Source organism: Mandrillus leucophaeus, unplaced genomic scaffold (assembly GCF_000951045.1).
Source record: "Mandrillus leucophaeus isolate KB7577 unplaced genomic scaffold, Mleu.le_1.0 Scaffold172, whole genome shotgun sequence".
Lineage (NCBI taxonomy): Eukaryota > Metazoa > Chordata > Mammalia > Primates > Cercopithecidae > Mandrillus > Mandrillus leucophaeus.
This window is the reverse complement of record NW_012101721.1, coordinates 1,097,841-1,113,539: the sequence shown is the minus strand read 5'-3', so window position 1 is coordinate 1,113,539 and position 15,699 is coordinate 1,097,841. Positions and strand designations below refer to the sequence as shown.

Sequence of the window (15,699 nt, the reverse complement as noted above, 5' to 3'; positions counted from 1 at the left end):
TCTCAAAAAAAAAAAAAAAAAAAAAGAGTAACTAGAAGAAGTTTATAGTAAGAAGATATCACAGCAGAATAGAATGAAATTCAAAGTTTCAGGATGCAGGACAAAGTTAATTTACAAAAGGAATTAAGTAATTATTTAAATTATTAACAGAATTATCTGCCCAAGCTGTGAAATGTTTTATTATTAGATGGGTCAACATGGGTAGTAACAGGAACGTTCTGTAAAAATACATGCAGAAATCTAAGGCACCCAGACATATCTATTGATGCTATTTAAGTAGCAGTCTTCTTCCACTATTGGTATCGTTAAGTCACTCTTGATTGGGCTAGTTTTGCTTCATCTGTAGAAGCTGAGTCAAATCGTCTGGCTAAAAAGTGAGAAATTAGGTTGCTGAGCATTGTGTAGATAATATAGCTAGGTGATGAAATGATCTTTTTATTTTTTTTCCGGAAGTTTAAAAAATTAGTGTGGACATATACTTTCTTCTTTAAGGGTATTACTTCGATAACATTAAAGACAGCCTCAATACCAATGAGAGAAATATCAAAATTCTATAACTTTCTAACTGTTTCTCCCTGAATGTAGTATGAAAATGAATATTTGTCAAATTAATGTTGAGTTAGCCACATTGGTTTTTAGTCATAATACAAAAATGGAGAGATTTCTTATTAGGGGTGCGTTAGTGATTAACTATTGCTTGCTTATTTCCTTTAAACTCTTCTAGACTTAAACTGTCCTAGTCCTGCTCTAACATTATTCCAGAGATAAGGCTACTCCCTCATCATTGAGAGTTTGCTACATGAACTTAGTTTTAGCAACCTTAGCCCACTCAGAGCTGGTGAACTACAAACACCTGCTGATTCACTAAAGAAGTAGGCCAGGTGTGGATAGGGGATAGTGGAGTCAGGAGGGCATGACGGTTGGTGGCTATATAGCCCAGGATGGTAAGGGAAGGACAGAGAATGTGCACAGAGCTTCAAGGCTGAGCTGCTTTCCGTTTTGCACTAACTTATGCTTGTATATTCCACAGACTGACAAGTTCGTACACAGGCTTTAATAGCTATGCAGAGAAGAAAGTTTTTTCAAGGCAAGAAATCTGTAATATACGGGGGTGGGTTTCTAGAAAATTTAAGGGTAAGTGGCAAAGTAAGAAAAAAGAAGCGCTTCCCTACACAGTAAGTTAAAAGGTGAGAGAATATTTTTTGACAGAAGTCAACTTACTTTGCTTCGTGTTCTTTGGCTTTTGGTTTATAAGGAAGGGAAATCAGTTCTTTCTGAAACAAAACAAAACAAAAATCAAAAAGGTAAAATTTTACTTCTTGCACTGACTGCAATTCACTCACTTGAAAAAAAGCTCAGGTAAAATCATCAGAGTTTATAGACTAGCTTCTTAAATCTGGAAACGGTGGGGTCAGAAATGTTGCACATTAGAGAGTTTGGGGTTTATTTAGGAGTGTGTGTTTTGTACATCCACAAGTTTACAAGATGCTATTACTATTTTTACTAGGTTTGTGTCTCTTCATTTAACATTTATTTTTGTATGATCTAGGCAAGCTCAATCATTGTAAACAAATATTAGCACCAAAATAGCCCATGTTAATATCTTACAGCTTTACAATATGTGAACAATAAACTCCACTGACAATAATACCTCATTTCTTATGCCGGGAGGGCTGCAAACTCTGGAGACAGTTTTGATTTATCAACGATTGCCAAATTATCTGATGTCTGTACCTTGCCCCACTCTGGTATATCGATGGCTCTGGACTATAGCTAGCTAGATTTAAGGGTTCAATCTATAAAACCTCTGCAAATTTGCCACAATTCATCCCTTGAGATAGATTATCCAAATGCCTCATTATTGGTCTCACCGAGATCCTTTCTTCTCTTTGTTTTCTTAAGAGTTGGAGAATCTCTTCTCTTGTTTTAGCCTGTTTAAAGAAAGAAAAAAGTGGGTATCTTGACTCAATAATGAAGACTTATGCCTATGGAAGGTAGAATTCTTCCATTTTCATCTTGTATTGGCAGAATTTTAAAATATTTTTCCCAAGATATATTTATATGTTTTTGTTAGTGCCAAAATCCTGTTTTTATTCAAGACAATGCTGCTTTACAAAATGCTTTTGTAAAATATTAAAATGCTGTAAAATTTTATTGTAAAATAATAAAATGCTGCTTTACATAATTGACCCTAAATGGAGGGTTTCTTCCCGCCTAATAATAACTAACTTTTTAAAAATAACGAATATTTATTAAGACCTTTCCACATGAGCTATGATAACAGCTTTATAGACATTATGTCATTATTTTCTTATAACAACTCAGAAGTTTGACAGTACTATTACTCCATTGTATAGGTGAGGAAAGTGAAGCTTAGTAAGGTTAAATAACTTACCCAAGCTAATAAGTGGCAGAACCAGATTTGATCCTAGCTCCATTTAGAAACAAAGTTCAAGCGATTGACCATCACACTAAATTGCCACTAATGGTGGCAAGAAGCAGCATTAGCAAGCTCAAACAGCATGCTGCTTGCATAGGGCAACAAAGCTTTATTCTATCATTTCTCCTGTTTCTAGCTTAGATATTGAGACCTGCCCATTCTCAGGTGAGTTTACCTAAGTGCAAAAAACTAACTTAGTGCAGGCATGAAGATTTATCAATATATAAACTATAAAAATAGGCAAATATAGGTTCCATTTTTTCCATAGAATTCATCTATATTAAGTTTTGGAGATACCCAGGCAGAAAATCACCTCTGGTGTATATGAGAACAAAAGAAAAGCCTGATAATCTAACATCAAACAAATAAAACTTATAACTTCAAATGGCCAGATAAAATCAAAGAAATTCTGTTTAGATCAAGTTGCAAGAAAGAAATAAGAAGTGAGAATAGACGTAGATTTGTCATAGCCAGGTGCAGATCCTGTCATCTACCTAAATTTATTGAGTACTTTCCCAAGGCTGCTGTAACAAAGTACCACACACTGCATGGCTTAAAACAATATTTATTGTCTCACAGTTCGGGAAACTAGAAGTTCGAAATCAAGGTATTGGTAGGGTTGTGCTCCCTCTGAAACCTATAGGGTTTCTTTGCTTCTTTCTAGTTTCTGGTGGTTTGCTGGCAAGCTGTGGCATTCCTTGGCTTGCATAACTCCAATCTTAGCCTTTGTTGTCACATGGCATTCTGTCTGTGTCTCCGTCTTCACGTGGCAATCGTCTTATGAGGACTCCAGTCAGACTGGATTAGGCGCACAACCTACTCCACTATGGCCTCATCTTACTAATTTCATCTGCAAAGACCCAAAAGGTCACATTCTGAGGTACTGCTGGTTAGAACATCAGTGTAATTTTTGCGTGTGGGGGGCATATTTCAACCCGTAGTAAGCGCCTATGAGGTAACATTATGTGTTAGTGGCTGAACATAACACAGTTTCTGCCTGCAAGGTGACTGCAGACTTATGTAGCAGAAGACAAGTAAATAGTTTCAAGTGTGTTATCTGGGGTTAATATAGGGTACAATGAATGAACTGAAGATCAAGGACACTTAATTAAGAGTAGAGGTGGGGACTCAGAAGATGTCCCAGAGGAGGTGATGTCTATGCTTTAGACCTGAAAGTGGTAGTCGTCAGATAATGATGGAGACAAGATGGGGAAGAAAGCTTTTAAGGCAGAGGAAACAGCGTGTGCAAAGCCCCAGAAGCTGCTGGGTGGCTAAATACTTCTTCAGGTCAGTTCCCCAGTCCTGATGGCTCATCTGCCAAAGAAGCTAGAAACCTCAGGCATGATCCTTCAAGACATACAGAGCAGGGGCCCTCGCCGGGCAGCTGTAATCAGTATCTGGGCTGGTGAACTGGGTGCTTTGGCTTTGCATCATTCTGTTTAAGTGGTATGAAGCTTGCCTTTTATAAGCCTACAAAGTTTTAATTTTATGTATTTTGAGATAGGATTTCTACATTTTACTTGAGTTTTAAGCAACATATATCACAGTTACTGAAAGAAAAATATTCAGAGTACATTTGAAAACTGTTTCACAGTATCTGTCAACTTGCATAGATTGAATAAAATAATGTCCGTAAAGACCTGGGATATTTTCAATGGAGGTATTCAATGTTAGCTTCTTTTCCAACTTTTCCATTACACATGTATTCAATCAGTATTAATTGCTCTCATACTGTGATTACGTAGCACTTTATACCTTTATTATGGTATTGATCTTCTACTTTATCTCTTAGTTGCTATCATGTCTCTTTCAGAATCTTACTCATCTCTTTATCCTTCCTTAGAGCTTAGCAGTGCTTTGTATGTGATACTCAATGAATTTTTGTTGAATTGATTGAGTCATGATATATGAATGCAATCATTGTACTGTGTAATCCACAATTACTGGCCTAAGCAAAACACAAAAAGTTTTGGAAAGTGAAATTAAACAGTGGGTAGATTTAGTTTTAAAAAATCCCCTATGAACAAAATTATATGATTATTTTCTGTGTCACTATTGGGAAATCATGGACCAGTTATATTGTCATGTGCTTCTAATATAAAAAGACAAACATTTAGTTACAAGATTCAAAAATAATAGTAGAATAACAAATATATTCATTCATTTTTTTCCTTGACTTCAAGTTCTTTTTTATTATAAATGACTTTGATTACTTAAATATCACATATCACATAATACACCAGAAACAAATATTTCAAAAATGATCTGATTTCTGCTTCCTGGACATGTTTCCTGGAAATAAATAACAAAACTAGTGTAAACAATTATGTTATCTAAGCAAAAACATTGTGGAATATTCCAGGAAATCTCTGCCAGGAAAGCTAAATACAATTCAGTGGTAAGAGAAGATCCTTATAACTTATATTATTAGTAAGGAAGCATAACTTACTTCTTAATTTCATATTGACAAAAAATTTTCATTTCTAATTATAGTGTTTTGCTTGGGTTTGTTAATGGAATTTTATATTTATAAGACTTTATAATTGTTTAATTAATTGTTAATACAAGGGTTTCAGAATTTATATTTATAACATCTTTGACCATAGAACATCTTTGACCATTGAATATTAACTTATATTTATATATTTTATTTATGATTTATATATACAGTATTCCTGAAAAAATAAATTGTGAAATAAAATTGATTCCAGAAAATTAGGATGTGATATAACATATACATTTAATGTCTCATAGATGGTTAATGAATTTTAGTGCCACCTCAAGAGTTAAATTGTCTGGTTCTCTCCTTTTGACTTTTCAGAGCCAAATGACTTGAGTGGCAATATGTATTAGTGGAGTCAAATACATTTGGTTTGAATCCTAGTTCCGCTGTGTGTTGAATGGCAAGTTCTAGCTTAACTCTCCCGCCTGGTCCTCCTTTCCCCACCACAACTATGCAGTAATCACTGAGCTTTAAGTTAGAGCTTTGTAATCTTGGGTAAACCAAAGAATCCACAATCCCAGTTGTGGATTTCTAATCTATGAGGAAGGTTGTTGTGAAAATTGGAAATAAAAATTGCTTAATGAAATGCATGACATATGGTGAACATTTAATAAATGGTAGCTATTATAACACTATTATTATTAGAAAATTTTTCTTTCAGTGCTTTTAAAATCTTGAAAAGAGTAAGAAGAAAGAGGATAGATTGTCTGCTTTTTGTGTACAGGCATGAAGGAATTCTTATGATCCAACCTGTGACCTATGGTTCAGTTGGTGAATACAGTTTGAGGGAGGAAAGGAGAAACAAGGAGAGATGTTTAAGGTATGATTTGTTATTAAATATGCAGTGCAAATTCTTCTGACCACGAATTTTCTGGTGTGTTACTAACTTTCTTTTCAGTTAATATTCAATGATAAAAAAAGCTCTTAATAAACACTAGACTTTAGAAGAAAGGCCCTTTCTTCTCAAGACCTGGTTCCCACATGCAAACTGCATTTCTTTCTTGGACTATGATTGAAATTTTTAGATGGAAACATTCATCAAAAATAACACGAGGGGCCAGGTGTGGTGGCTCACACCTGTAATCTCAGCACTTTGGGAGGCTGAGGCAAGAGGATCATGAGATCAGGAGTTCGAGACCATTCCTGGCCAATATGGTGAAACCCTGTCTCTACTAAAAATACAAAAATTAGCTGGGCTTCATGGTGCTTGCCTGTAGTCCCAGCTACTCGGGAGGCGGAGGCAGAAGAATTGCTTGAACCTGGGAGGCAGAGGGTGCAGTGAGCCAAGATTGTGCCACTGCACTCCAGCATGGGTGACAGAGTGAGACTCCGTCTCAAAAAAAAAAAGAGGCAGTGTTTTTCTCTGATTTTCTGTCTACATAGCCAGAAGAAATTTTCTCTTGATTACCATAGTATGAAAGCTGAATTACTGAATATAATATAAAAAATGTCTTACAAGAGTATTGAATTGATTCCAGGATCAGTTCTTTGCTTAGATACTTGGCAATCATCTCAACACATAAAGAATCAAAGAACTCTTGAAATCAGTATGAGATAGTAGTTAAACCCCTTGGCTCCACTGTCAGATGGACCTGAGTTCAAACCCTTATACTATAGTTTAGATGTGTGACCTTGAAAAAGTCACGTTCCAGCTTCAGCTTCCTCATCTGTAAAATGGAGGCAATCATAGTGCTTTCAACAGAATTATTCTCAGGATTAAATAAGAATGTGCGTAAGACGCAATGCACACAAAATACATTTAGTGCATGCAGTTGGTTCTCAAAAATATTATGTAGGGAGAGGAGCAGATAGTTGGAGAGAAAAAAACATTAAGAAGATAGACTAAGAAATACTGAGGGAAATGTTTTAACTCAAATGAGAATTTAAAAACATTTAAAATTCTTTCCATTGACTATAAGTGCAATATATGTACATGGTATAGACATCAGAAAATGTGAAAAAATACACAAAGGAAATGATGTTTACATAAATCCAACTGCTAAATCTAAAATATTAATGTAAGTTTTGATATTTTAAACATGTAAAAATTTCAGAAGACCTTAAAGAAGCTCCAAAATAAATGATCTATGGACTTAAAAAGAAGCTGTGGGCTAGGTTAAAATGATTATAACAAACATTATGCACAAAGGCATGGAATCAAGCTAGGTCCTCATCAACAGTGGACTGGATAATGGAAATGTGGTACATATACACTATGGAATACTATACAACCATAAAAAGAATCAAAAGCATGTCCATTGCAACAACATGGATGCAACTGGAGGCCATGATCCTAAATGAAATAAAGCAGGAAGAGAAAACCAAATGCCACATGTTCTCACTTATAAGTGGGAGCTAAGCATTGGATGCACATGGACATAAAGATGGGAGCAATAAATGCTGAGGACTACTAGAGGGGTTAGGAAGGAAGGGGCACAAGGGCTGAAAAGCTACCTATTGGGTACTATGCACACTACCTGGGTGACAGGATCATTCATACCCACATCGCACAGTATTCCCATGTAACAAGTCTGCATGTGTATGCCCTGAATCTAAAAAAAAAAAAAAAACAATTGAAATTGTTTAAAAAACTATACACAGGGATGAAAAGAAGATAGCAGTCCACTTAAAAATAAATGAAGATCATGGTGATAAGCCTTGCTTGACTGAATCAAGGTGTGTGCTTTTTTTTTTTTTTTTTTGAGACGGAGTCTCTGTCCCCCAGGCTGGAGTGCAGTGGCCGGAACTCAGCTCACTGCAAGCTCCGCCTCCCGGGTTTACGCCATTCTCCTGCCTCAGCCTCCGGAGTAACTGGGACTACAGGCGCCCGCCACCTCGCCCGGCTAGTTTTTTGTATTTTTTAGTAGAGACGGGGTTTCACCATGTTAGCCAGGGTGGTCTCGATCTCCTGACCTTGTGATCCGCCCGTCTCGGCCTCCCAAAGTGCTGGGATTACAGGCTTGAGCCACCGCGCCCGGCCAAGGTGTGTGCTTTGAGGACTGGAGAGATGAAGGGTAGGACGGGTTAATGGGATATTGAGAACCTTGACATAAAGATATCTCTATTTGAACTTGATTTAGTGGAAGATAGGCACTTTGTTTTTTACCTCAATATAATTAAGTTAGAAATAAAAACCGTTAAAAAGACCTCATACACTGAAAATTAAAAAGCATACTTCTAAATAATTAATAGGACAAATTAGAAATCTGAATAGAAATGTAAAATACTTAAAATGGAATAATAATGAAAATACTATATAGCTTATGAGATGTAGCTAAATAGAACATTGAGGTATATTTATAGTTTTAAATTTGTATATTAGGAAAGAAAGTGGAAAGTTAAGAAACAAAGTGAAAAGAGAAGGAAGTTAGAAGGAAAAGAACTAACCCAAAGTTGAAGGAAGAAGTAATAAAAATCAACTATGGATAACTAGACAAAAAAAAAAGATAGAGGACAATCAAGCTAAATGTTGGTTTTTTTGAAAAGACTATTAAAATAGATAATACTTTGGCATAATTACTTATGAAAAAAGATACAAATGATTAGAAATGAAAAGAGGTAATAACTAGAGCTACAGCAGAGATGAAAAAGGTGTTAAAAACACTATGAGTCTTTTGCACCAGTAAATTTGAACATACAGATGAAATGAAAAATTTCCTAGAGAAAATAAACTTACCAAAAGAATTAAGAAATAACAAATAGGCCATTTTATCTACCAAACACAAAAAGGAAACAGGCAAAAAACCTATAGGCCTATGCAGAGTAGGACCATCTCTATCACCTCAACTAATTTCGATTACCATTGACTAATCAATTGGGTTCATCTAGGGTTAACTTGAGTATAGTCACTGTATTACTCATCACTTCCAATAGTGCCTCAGCTTCAGTAATTTAGCCTTTTCATAGGTTTCTGACAAGTGTTGTAAAGCAAGTAAATGGTTGAAAATTCCTTTCCCAGTTGATTTCCGATGGGGTTATATTTGAGACCACTTCTAGACTTTCAGGATCATTATGACGTTCACCTTTTAATCTACACTTGTTGAGGGAGGCATCATGATAAATTTAATTACTTTTTATTTACCTACAAAGGGTTAATTAACTTTGCCCACACATTTCTGCTTTGTGTTTGAAATTTCAAAATATAACTTCAGTGGTAATTTTTCTTTTTGCAGGCAATAACTAAAGATATGATTAAGGGGGCCGGGCACGGTGGCTCATGCCTGTAATCCCAGCACTTTGGGAGGCTGAGGTGGGTGGATCACAAGGTCAGGTGATCGAGACCATCCTGGCCAACATGGTGAAACCCCGTCTGTACTAAAAATACAAAATTAACTGGGCATGGTGGTGCACACCTGCAGTCCTAGCTACTCAGGAGGCTGAGGCAGGAGAATCGCTTGAACCTGGGAGGCAGAGGTTACAGTGAGCCAAGATCGTGCCACTGCACTCCAGCCTGGGCAACAGAGCGAGACTCCATCTAAAAATATATATATATATATGATTAAGGGAAAATAATATGAGTCTCATTTTAACACTATGAGCAAGCCAATCTTGTGTCTTTTAATCAGGATGTGGATACTTGAGTGATCATGCCTTTAGTAATCTAGTCATCATCCTTTGAGAGTTACCCTTTTAGTCAAAGCATTTCCATTTAATACTAATGCTTATTTTGAACCTGCTAAAATTTTATTTTTCAATCATGATTTGAATTGAAAAAAAGGATTGAAAAAAAAGGAAGAAGGGGAAGCAGAGAAGATAAAAACAAATTTTCACTGAGTAACTACTAGATGTTGGGCGTTGTGTGAGTTCCTTATAGGTTACCTAATTTAATCTTTATAGCACAGTGAGGTGGGCATTACTATTATTACCTCTTTACAGGTAGAAGAAACTCAACCATGTAAAAATGAACAACTTTTATCAGGGTCACTTAACTAACTAGTAACTGGCAGAGCCAAGGATTCAAACTCATTTCCAGTTCTGTTGGACGTCATTTCCTGTGCTTCTTTTGCCACACTTCAAACACACAGACTTCAAACACACACACACACACACACACACACAGTGACAGAATGGTTTCTTCATTCAGTCTTTACTCTAAAAATGAGTTATTAACCATGGTGAAGAAGAAAAATATATTCTCTGCTCTCACAGAAACATTCTTATTCTCATAGAAAATGCTTGCTTATTAGAATACAGCAGGTGGAGCTAATCCAGCTTGAGCTCAGCCTTGATCACAGTTAATTTACTTAGTTAAAGGTATCATGTGGCTCTTTGCAAAATGTGGCTAAAGGGTAAAGATAGTTGAATTATAGTGGTATTTATAAACCGAGGAGCTTTCTAAGATCGTAGTGTAAATGAAATATTTATGCAAGGATTTTAAATTATAAATTAATTGTAAAATGGGAATTACATTCCAAATTCAGAATATTACCTAGGCAGAGCCGAGGTTCTATGGTTTGACAGAAATTGAGAACATTATCTGATTTTTATTTCCTTGAGGCTCCAGAATTTAATTTTTTTTTTTTTTTTTTGAGACAAGGTCTTGCTCTGCCACTCAGGTGGAAGTGCAGTGGCATGATCAGGGCTCACTGCTACCTCCACCTCCTGCCTCCTGGGCTCAAGCAATCCTCCCACCTCAGCCTCCCGAGTAGCTGGGACCACAGGCACATGCCACCACACCTAGTTAATTAAAAAATGAATTTTTTGGCGGGGGGTAGAGATGAGGTCTCCCTATGTTGCCTAGGCTGGTCTTGAACTCCTGGGCTCAAGCCATTCTCCCACTTTGGTCAGCCTCCTGAAGTGCTGGGATTACAGGCATAAGCCACCATACCTAGCCTTAATTTTTAATTCTATCCCAGCGGTTGAGAGTTAACTGTCTATAGGTGTACTAGGGAATTTCAGTTCATATTCAGAAAGAATCTGACTCCTCAGTGGGTTCCATTTCATTTTTATGTTACAAATGTAATCATGAGGAAGGTGAGAATTATGATTGGCGTAAGGTTTTTATCCATTTATTGTTTTAAAAAGTCTCACATTTGGGCATGGTTTCAAAAAGCAGTATGCACCTTGGCTTGCTGATTTTGATAACAGAATGCTTCAACTACGAATTGACTCTATGAATTTACTACCATTCCCTGTGCTTATTAACTGAGATCTGCTATGTTGATTCTACAACTACCATATAGGAAATTTATATCTACTCTAATAATAAGATACAGAACTGTTGGACCTCAAATTATCTACTATATGCTTTAAAAGACAGGCTGAATAATCAGTGAGAAGGCTTTCTCCAGTATAATCTGATTTTAAAAGATAGACCTAACTATAGTAATCTATGGGAGTGGATGGAAGATGTTAGAGGGTTATTAATCAGAGAAAGGAAGAATGCTGACTTGCAGGAAAAAGATGCAGATCTAAGCACCTTTCTATACCTCCTGGAAATTGCTTGATCTTGGCTCAGTTCCTAGGTCTGACATATATACTTTTCATTTGAAAAATAACAACTTACTAAAATGAGAAAAAAATTAGTCATTACATAAGAGGGAGTCGATACAATTTTTCTTAAATGCAGATTTCAATCAAGTATGAATTTATCTGTTGTGAGAAAAAAATGTGTATTTTCTTGGTTCTGTTACATATATTTTCTTAGTTCTGTTACATATATTTTACCGATAATAATTGCCTGAAGAATGTAGATTTTAAAACATTTATGCACAGACAAAATGCATGCAGAGCAGTATAAGTGATTTTAAAAACTGCTTTAATATTGCTTTAAAAGGTACTTATCTTAAAAAAGTAATAAGTGAGATTTGTATTTTAATATTGAGAAAATATGAGCATAAAACGAACACTGCATTTTAAAATTCAACAAAGTATACATATATTGAGGATAACTCTATATGATTGAATTATATGTTATTGATGATTCAGTTTGCAATAATTATCAAAGCTCTTCCTTGGCAAAGACTACTGAGTCTTGAAGATTTTCATTGTTGCTGGTTATACAGACATGATGAGTGGGTGAATGATACTGACCTCATCTTTCAGATATGTCTTTCCTATTCTGCCCATAAGGACTTAAGAAGGAGAGGTTAGGGATTCCCCACACAGATCACCTCAAACTTCTTCTCTGGCTCGTACTTCTTCTTTGAGTTTCTAACCCATATATTCACAGGCCTGACAGTTCACTTGCTTTTCTCAAAGGCATCTCAAACTAGATAAGTCTAAACTAAACTTGTAGTCCCTCCCCTACAAACCCCCAAACCTGATCTTCATCTAATGTTTCTTGTTTCAGAGAATGACACTACCCATCCTGTTATACAAGCCGCTAGAAAACTGAGTTATCTTTGATACTTTGCTGTACCTCACCTTCCATATCTAGTATATAACCCTAATTACTAGTTATTTTACTTCCTAACTATCCCTTCAATCTATCTGGTCTTTCTCATCTACCTGCATGATCCTAAATCACATTGCATCACCTCCCGACTGAAGTTTTGTGATGGCCACCAGTCGTTTTTCCACTTCTGCTCTGGCCACTTTCAATACATTCTCCATATTACAATCTGCTGATCTTTCTCAAGCAAATGTGATATTCTCATTCCCCAATTTAAACCCTTCAGTGTCTTCTTACTGTTCTTACTGGAGCCTAACCTTCCTCCCACATTACCGCATTAGCCATTCAGCTTTTGACATGCGCGGTGCCTGTTCCCAGCACAGGGGCTTTGCACGTGCTGTTTTCGCTGTCTGGAATGCTCTTCCAATGTTCCCTCCACCCTGTCTTTCTGACCTAGTTAATGCCTGTTCTTCCTTTAAATCTTAGTCTGGTTAATCTTTGTAGAAATCCTCCCTGATTCCCTTGATTGGATCAATACCACCCTATTAAATTATCCTAACATCGCTGTAATTCTTTCAGAAATATTTCTCTCCCTGATTAGACTCCAAATTTCATATAAGGGCAGAGTTCGTATCTTTGACCCATTTCCCATTTGCCCCGAGAACAGTGTGCTGGCAGCGAGCTGCACTTTTATTTTCTAAATGGGAAATGGGTTAAAACATGTTTTGTTGTTGTTCATCATTGTACTCCAGTGCCTAGCACAGTGCCAGGCACATAGAAGTGCTCAATAAATATTTGTTGAATGAATCTTGCACAATTCTTCCAAGTAAAATTCTCCCATCCTTTGGGCCCATGATTCATTTTACTGTTTGTGGCTTTGCTTGGCCCTTCTTGCTTGAACTTGACATTGCCTTTTCAGTGTTGACCTCTAACTTGCCTAGATTTCTTTTGAAGCCTACAGAGTTTTCAGTTGCTTCTGGCCAACATTCTGTAAAGTTCAACTCGGCTCCATGATTTCAGTGCAGGGTGCCTACATGTCTGGAGTAAAACCTAAACAATGTCCAATCCAACTTCACACATACAGACTAATGTCTACACTTATACTACCAGCTATTTTATCTATTGGCAGCATTTATGACCAGAAACTCCAGAGAATGCAAAGATAATATATAAAACGTAACCATAATTAAGAACTATCTTTTTTCTATTTTTAGTTATTCAGTGCTCCAAAAATGTGTCCTTTATAATAAAAGTTTCAAAGTTTATCCTAAATAACTTTTAGGGTTTTTTTTTAAACAAATTGCTAAATTACTGTTACAATGAAAATATGCACATTTTCCTGTTATGTGTGGTGGCTCACGCCTGTAATGTCAGCATTTTGGGAGGCCGAGGTGGGCAAATTGCTTGAGCTCAAGAGTTCAAGACCAGCCTGGGCAACATGGCAAAACCCTCCCTCTACAAAAAATACAAAAAATGTAGCTGGATGTGGTGGGGTGCACCTGTAGTCCCAAAAACTTTGGAGGCTGAGGCTGAGGTGGGAGAATCACTTGAACCCAAGAAAGTTGAGGCTGCAGTGAGCCATGATCATGCCACTGCACTTCATTCTGGGTGACAGAGTGAGACCTTGTCTAAAAAATAAAAAAAAGAAAAAAGAAAAAGAAAATATGCACATTTTCTTTAAAAAGCTATTCGTCAAAGCTTATATCAACAATAAAATCAACTGTTTGTAAATAGATTTTTGAATATTTTTTTGACTTGGCCAAGAAAGTCAAAATAATCATAGTTAGGTCAATTTGTCTCCTGTATTGATGGTTCTAAACTTTCTGGGTTTTCTGCATATGGCAGTAAGGAATGACACAAACACAAAGCAATGTGATTGGAGTTGGGAGAAGGGTATATGCTTCCAGTATGCTGCTTTCTTTCCTTCCTTTTCTGGCCAAGCATCTCTTTGGTACCAAAGTTCCAGTATATGGAATATTATCTTGTCCCCTGTGTCCAATTCCTCGTCTCAATTTCTTGTCTAGCATTCCAGATTCTCTGGGACAGGGGTTCTGCTCTATTTTCCACTCCTGACCCTACATTCCAATGCCCATGGCAGGGTTTCTCTTACATGCTGTTAAACCTTGGCATGATGTTTTTAAACTTCTATCAAATTTTTCTGGAATCACTTCCTTTGGAGAACATGCAATGCTCTGCTCATCTACTGTGACTTTCTTCTGTGACCTACAGAGCACAATGTACTTCCATTCTTGTCTGTTGCTCCCACATCCTTTTGCTCAACTGACTGCATGTCTGTTCAGCACCTATGAGTCTGTGAGGCCTCTGGGTCTTGGTTAATATATTCTTGCAAGTTTTCCTATTAAATGAATACTTCATATGACACGTAGCTCGAGGAACTGGGCTATCATGCAGAATTTGGTGCAGACAAGTTAGATAATCCATTTATTCATTCATAACATTTATTTGGTGGGTCAAATAACACCTATTTGTTAGGCTCTGTGACTATAATGTCAAAAAACCCATGGTCCTTCACCTTAAGGAACTTTGGAAGCTACAGGAGAAACAGATCAATGACACCACAGTACTATATTTCAAGGATGATGACAGGGGGATGCCTGGGGTCCTACAGAATTAAAGAAAGAGGCATTTATATCAGACTTGGAGATATGTGAGGGTGAGAAAAGGCTTGACTATGACTATTGAACTGTAAACAGCTAATTGTAGGTATTAGCTAAATGGGAAGAAATGGGAGAAAGGCATTTCAGGCAGAAGAAACTGTAGGTTTAACGTCACAGAACTCCTTGGTGGGTTCTTGGAACTATAAGTGGTTCAAAATGGCTATAATATGAATTGTACTTAAGGGGGATGGTGGGTAGATGAGGCTGGGGAGGTATGGCAGGAGGCAGATAGTGAAAGTCTTGGTATATTAAACTGCGATTCAACCAGTTTTAGGAGTACAGTTGATTCTCATTGTTTGTCATAGTTATGTTCTAGAATGTCACCACAAACACTGAATCAGTGAATACTAAACCATTCCTCCTAGGTTCCTGCCAGCCGCTGGTCATAATGTTTCATCAATGGAACAATATATAACCTTGTTTTATGTGTGTTTCTGTTTAAAGACACCTTAAAATATACTGTTGATTTATCAATATTAAACTCATGATAATAGCACTGTAACTCATGCCTGAACAAAGCTTATCTAATGCACATATTTTATGCAGAAGGCACGTCACAACCTTCTTGCACTTAGGAACATCAGTACTTCAAGGCCATTTTAAACAGCAAATCACCAAAAAAGAGCAAAAAAACCCAAACAAACAAACAAACAAAAAACGCTTAGCATGAAATAACAAAAAGACTCTTGTTTGGAGTTATGAGAGTGAAACACAAAGGCAAAGCATCACCTTGTTCAACCTCAGC

At 36.6% G+C, this 15,699-nt stretch overlaps 1 protein-coding gene across 2 annotated transcripts in view; it reads right to left on the bottom strand.

The window, feature by feature from the left end:
* Positions 1–15,699, bottom strand: part of LOC105537394 (chromosome unknown open reading frame, human C11orf88) — a 25,500-nt gene that overhangs the window by 1,420 nt on the left and 8,381 nt on the right. The window contains exons 4-6 of one of the 2 annotated variants that reach the window (XM_011976963.1): positions 13,824–13,904; positions 1,872–1,931; positions 1,222–1,274 (exon numbers count right to left, since the gene is read on the bottom strand). In XM_011976963.1, the coding sequence (XP_011832353.1) occupies positions 1,222–1,274; positions 1,872–1,931; positions 13,824–13,904 (194 nt within the window). The remainder of the gene's footprint in view (positions 1–1,221; positions 1,275–1,871; positions 1,932–13,823; positions 13,905–15,699) is intronic. The other variant, XM_011976964.1, reaches the window with a different exon arrangement.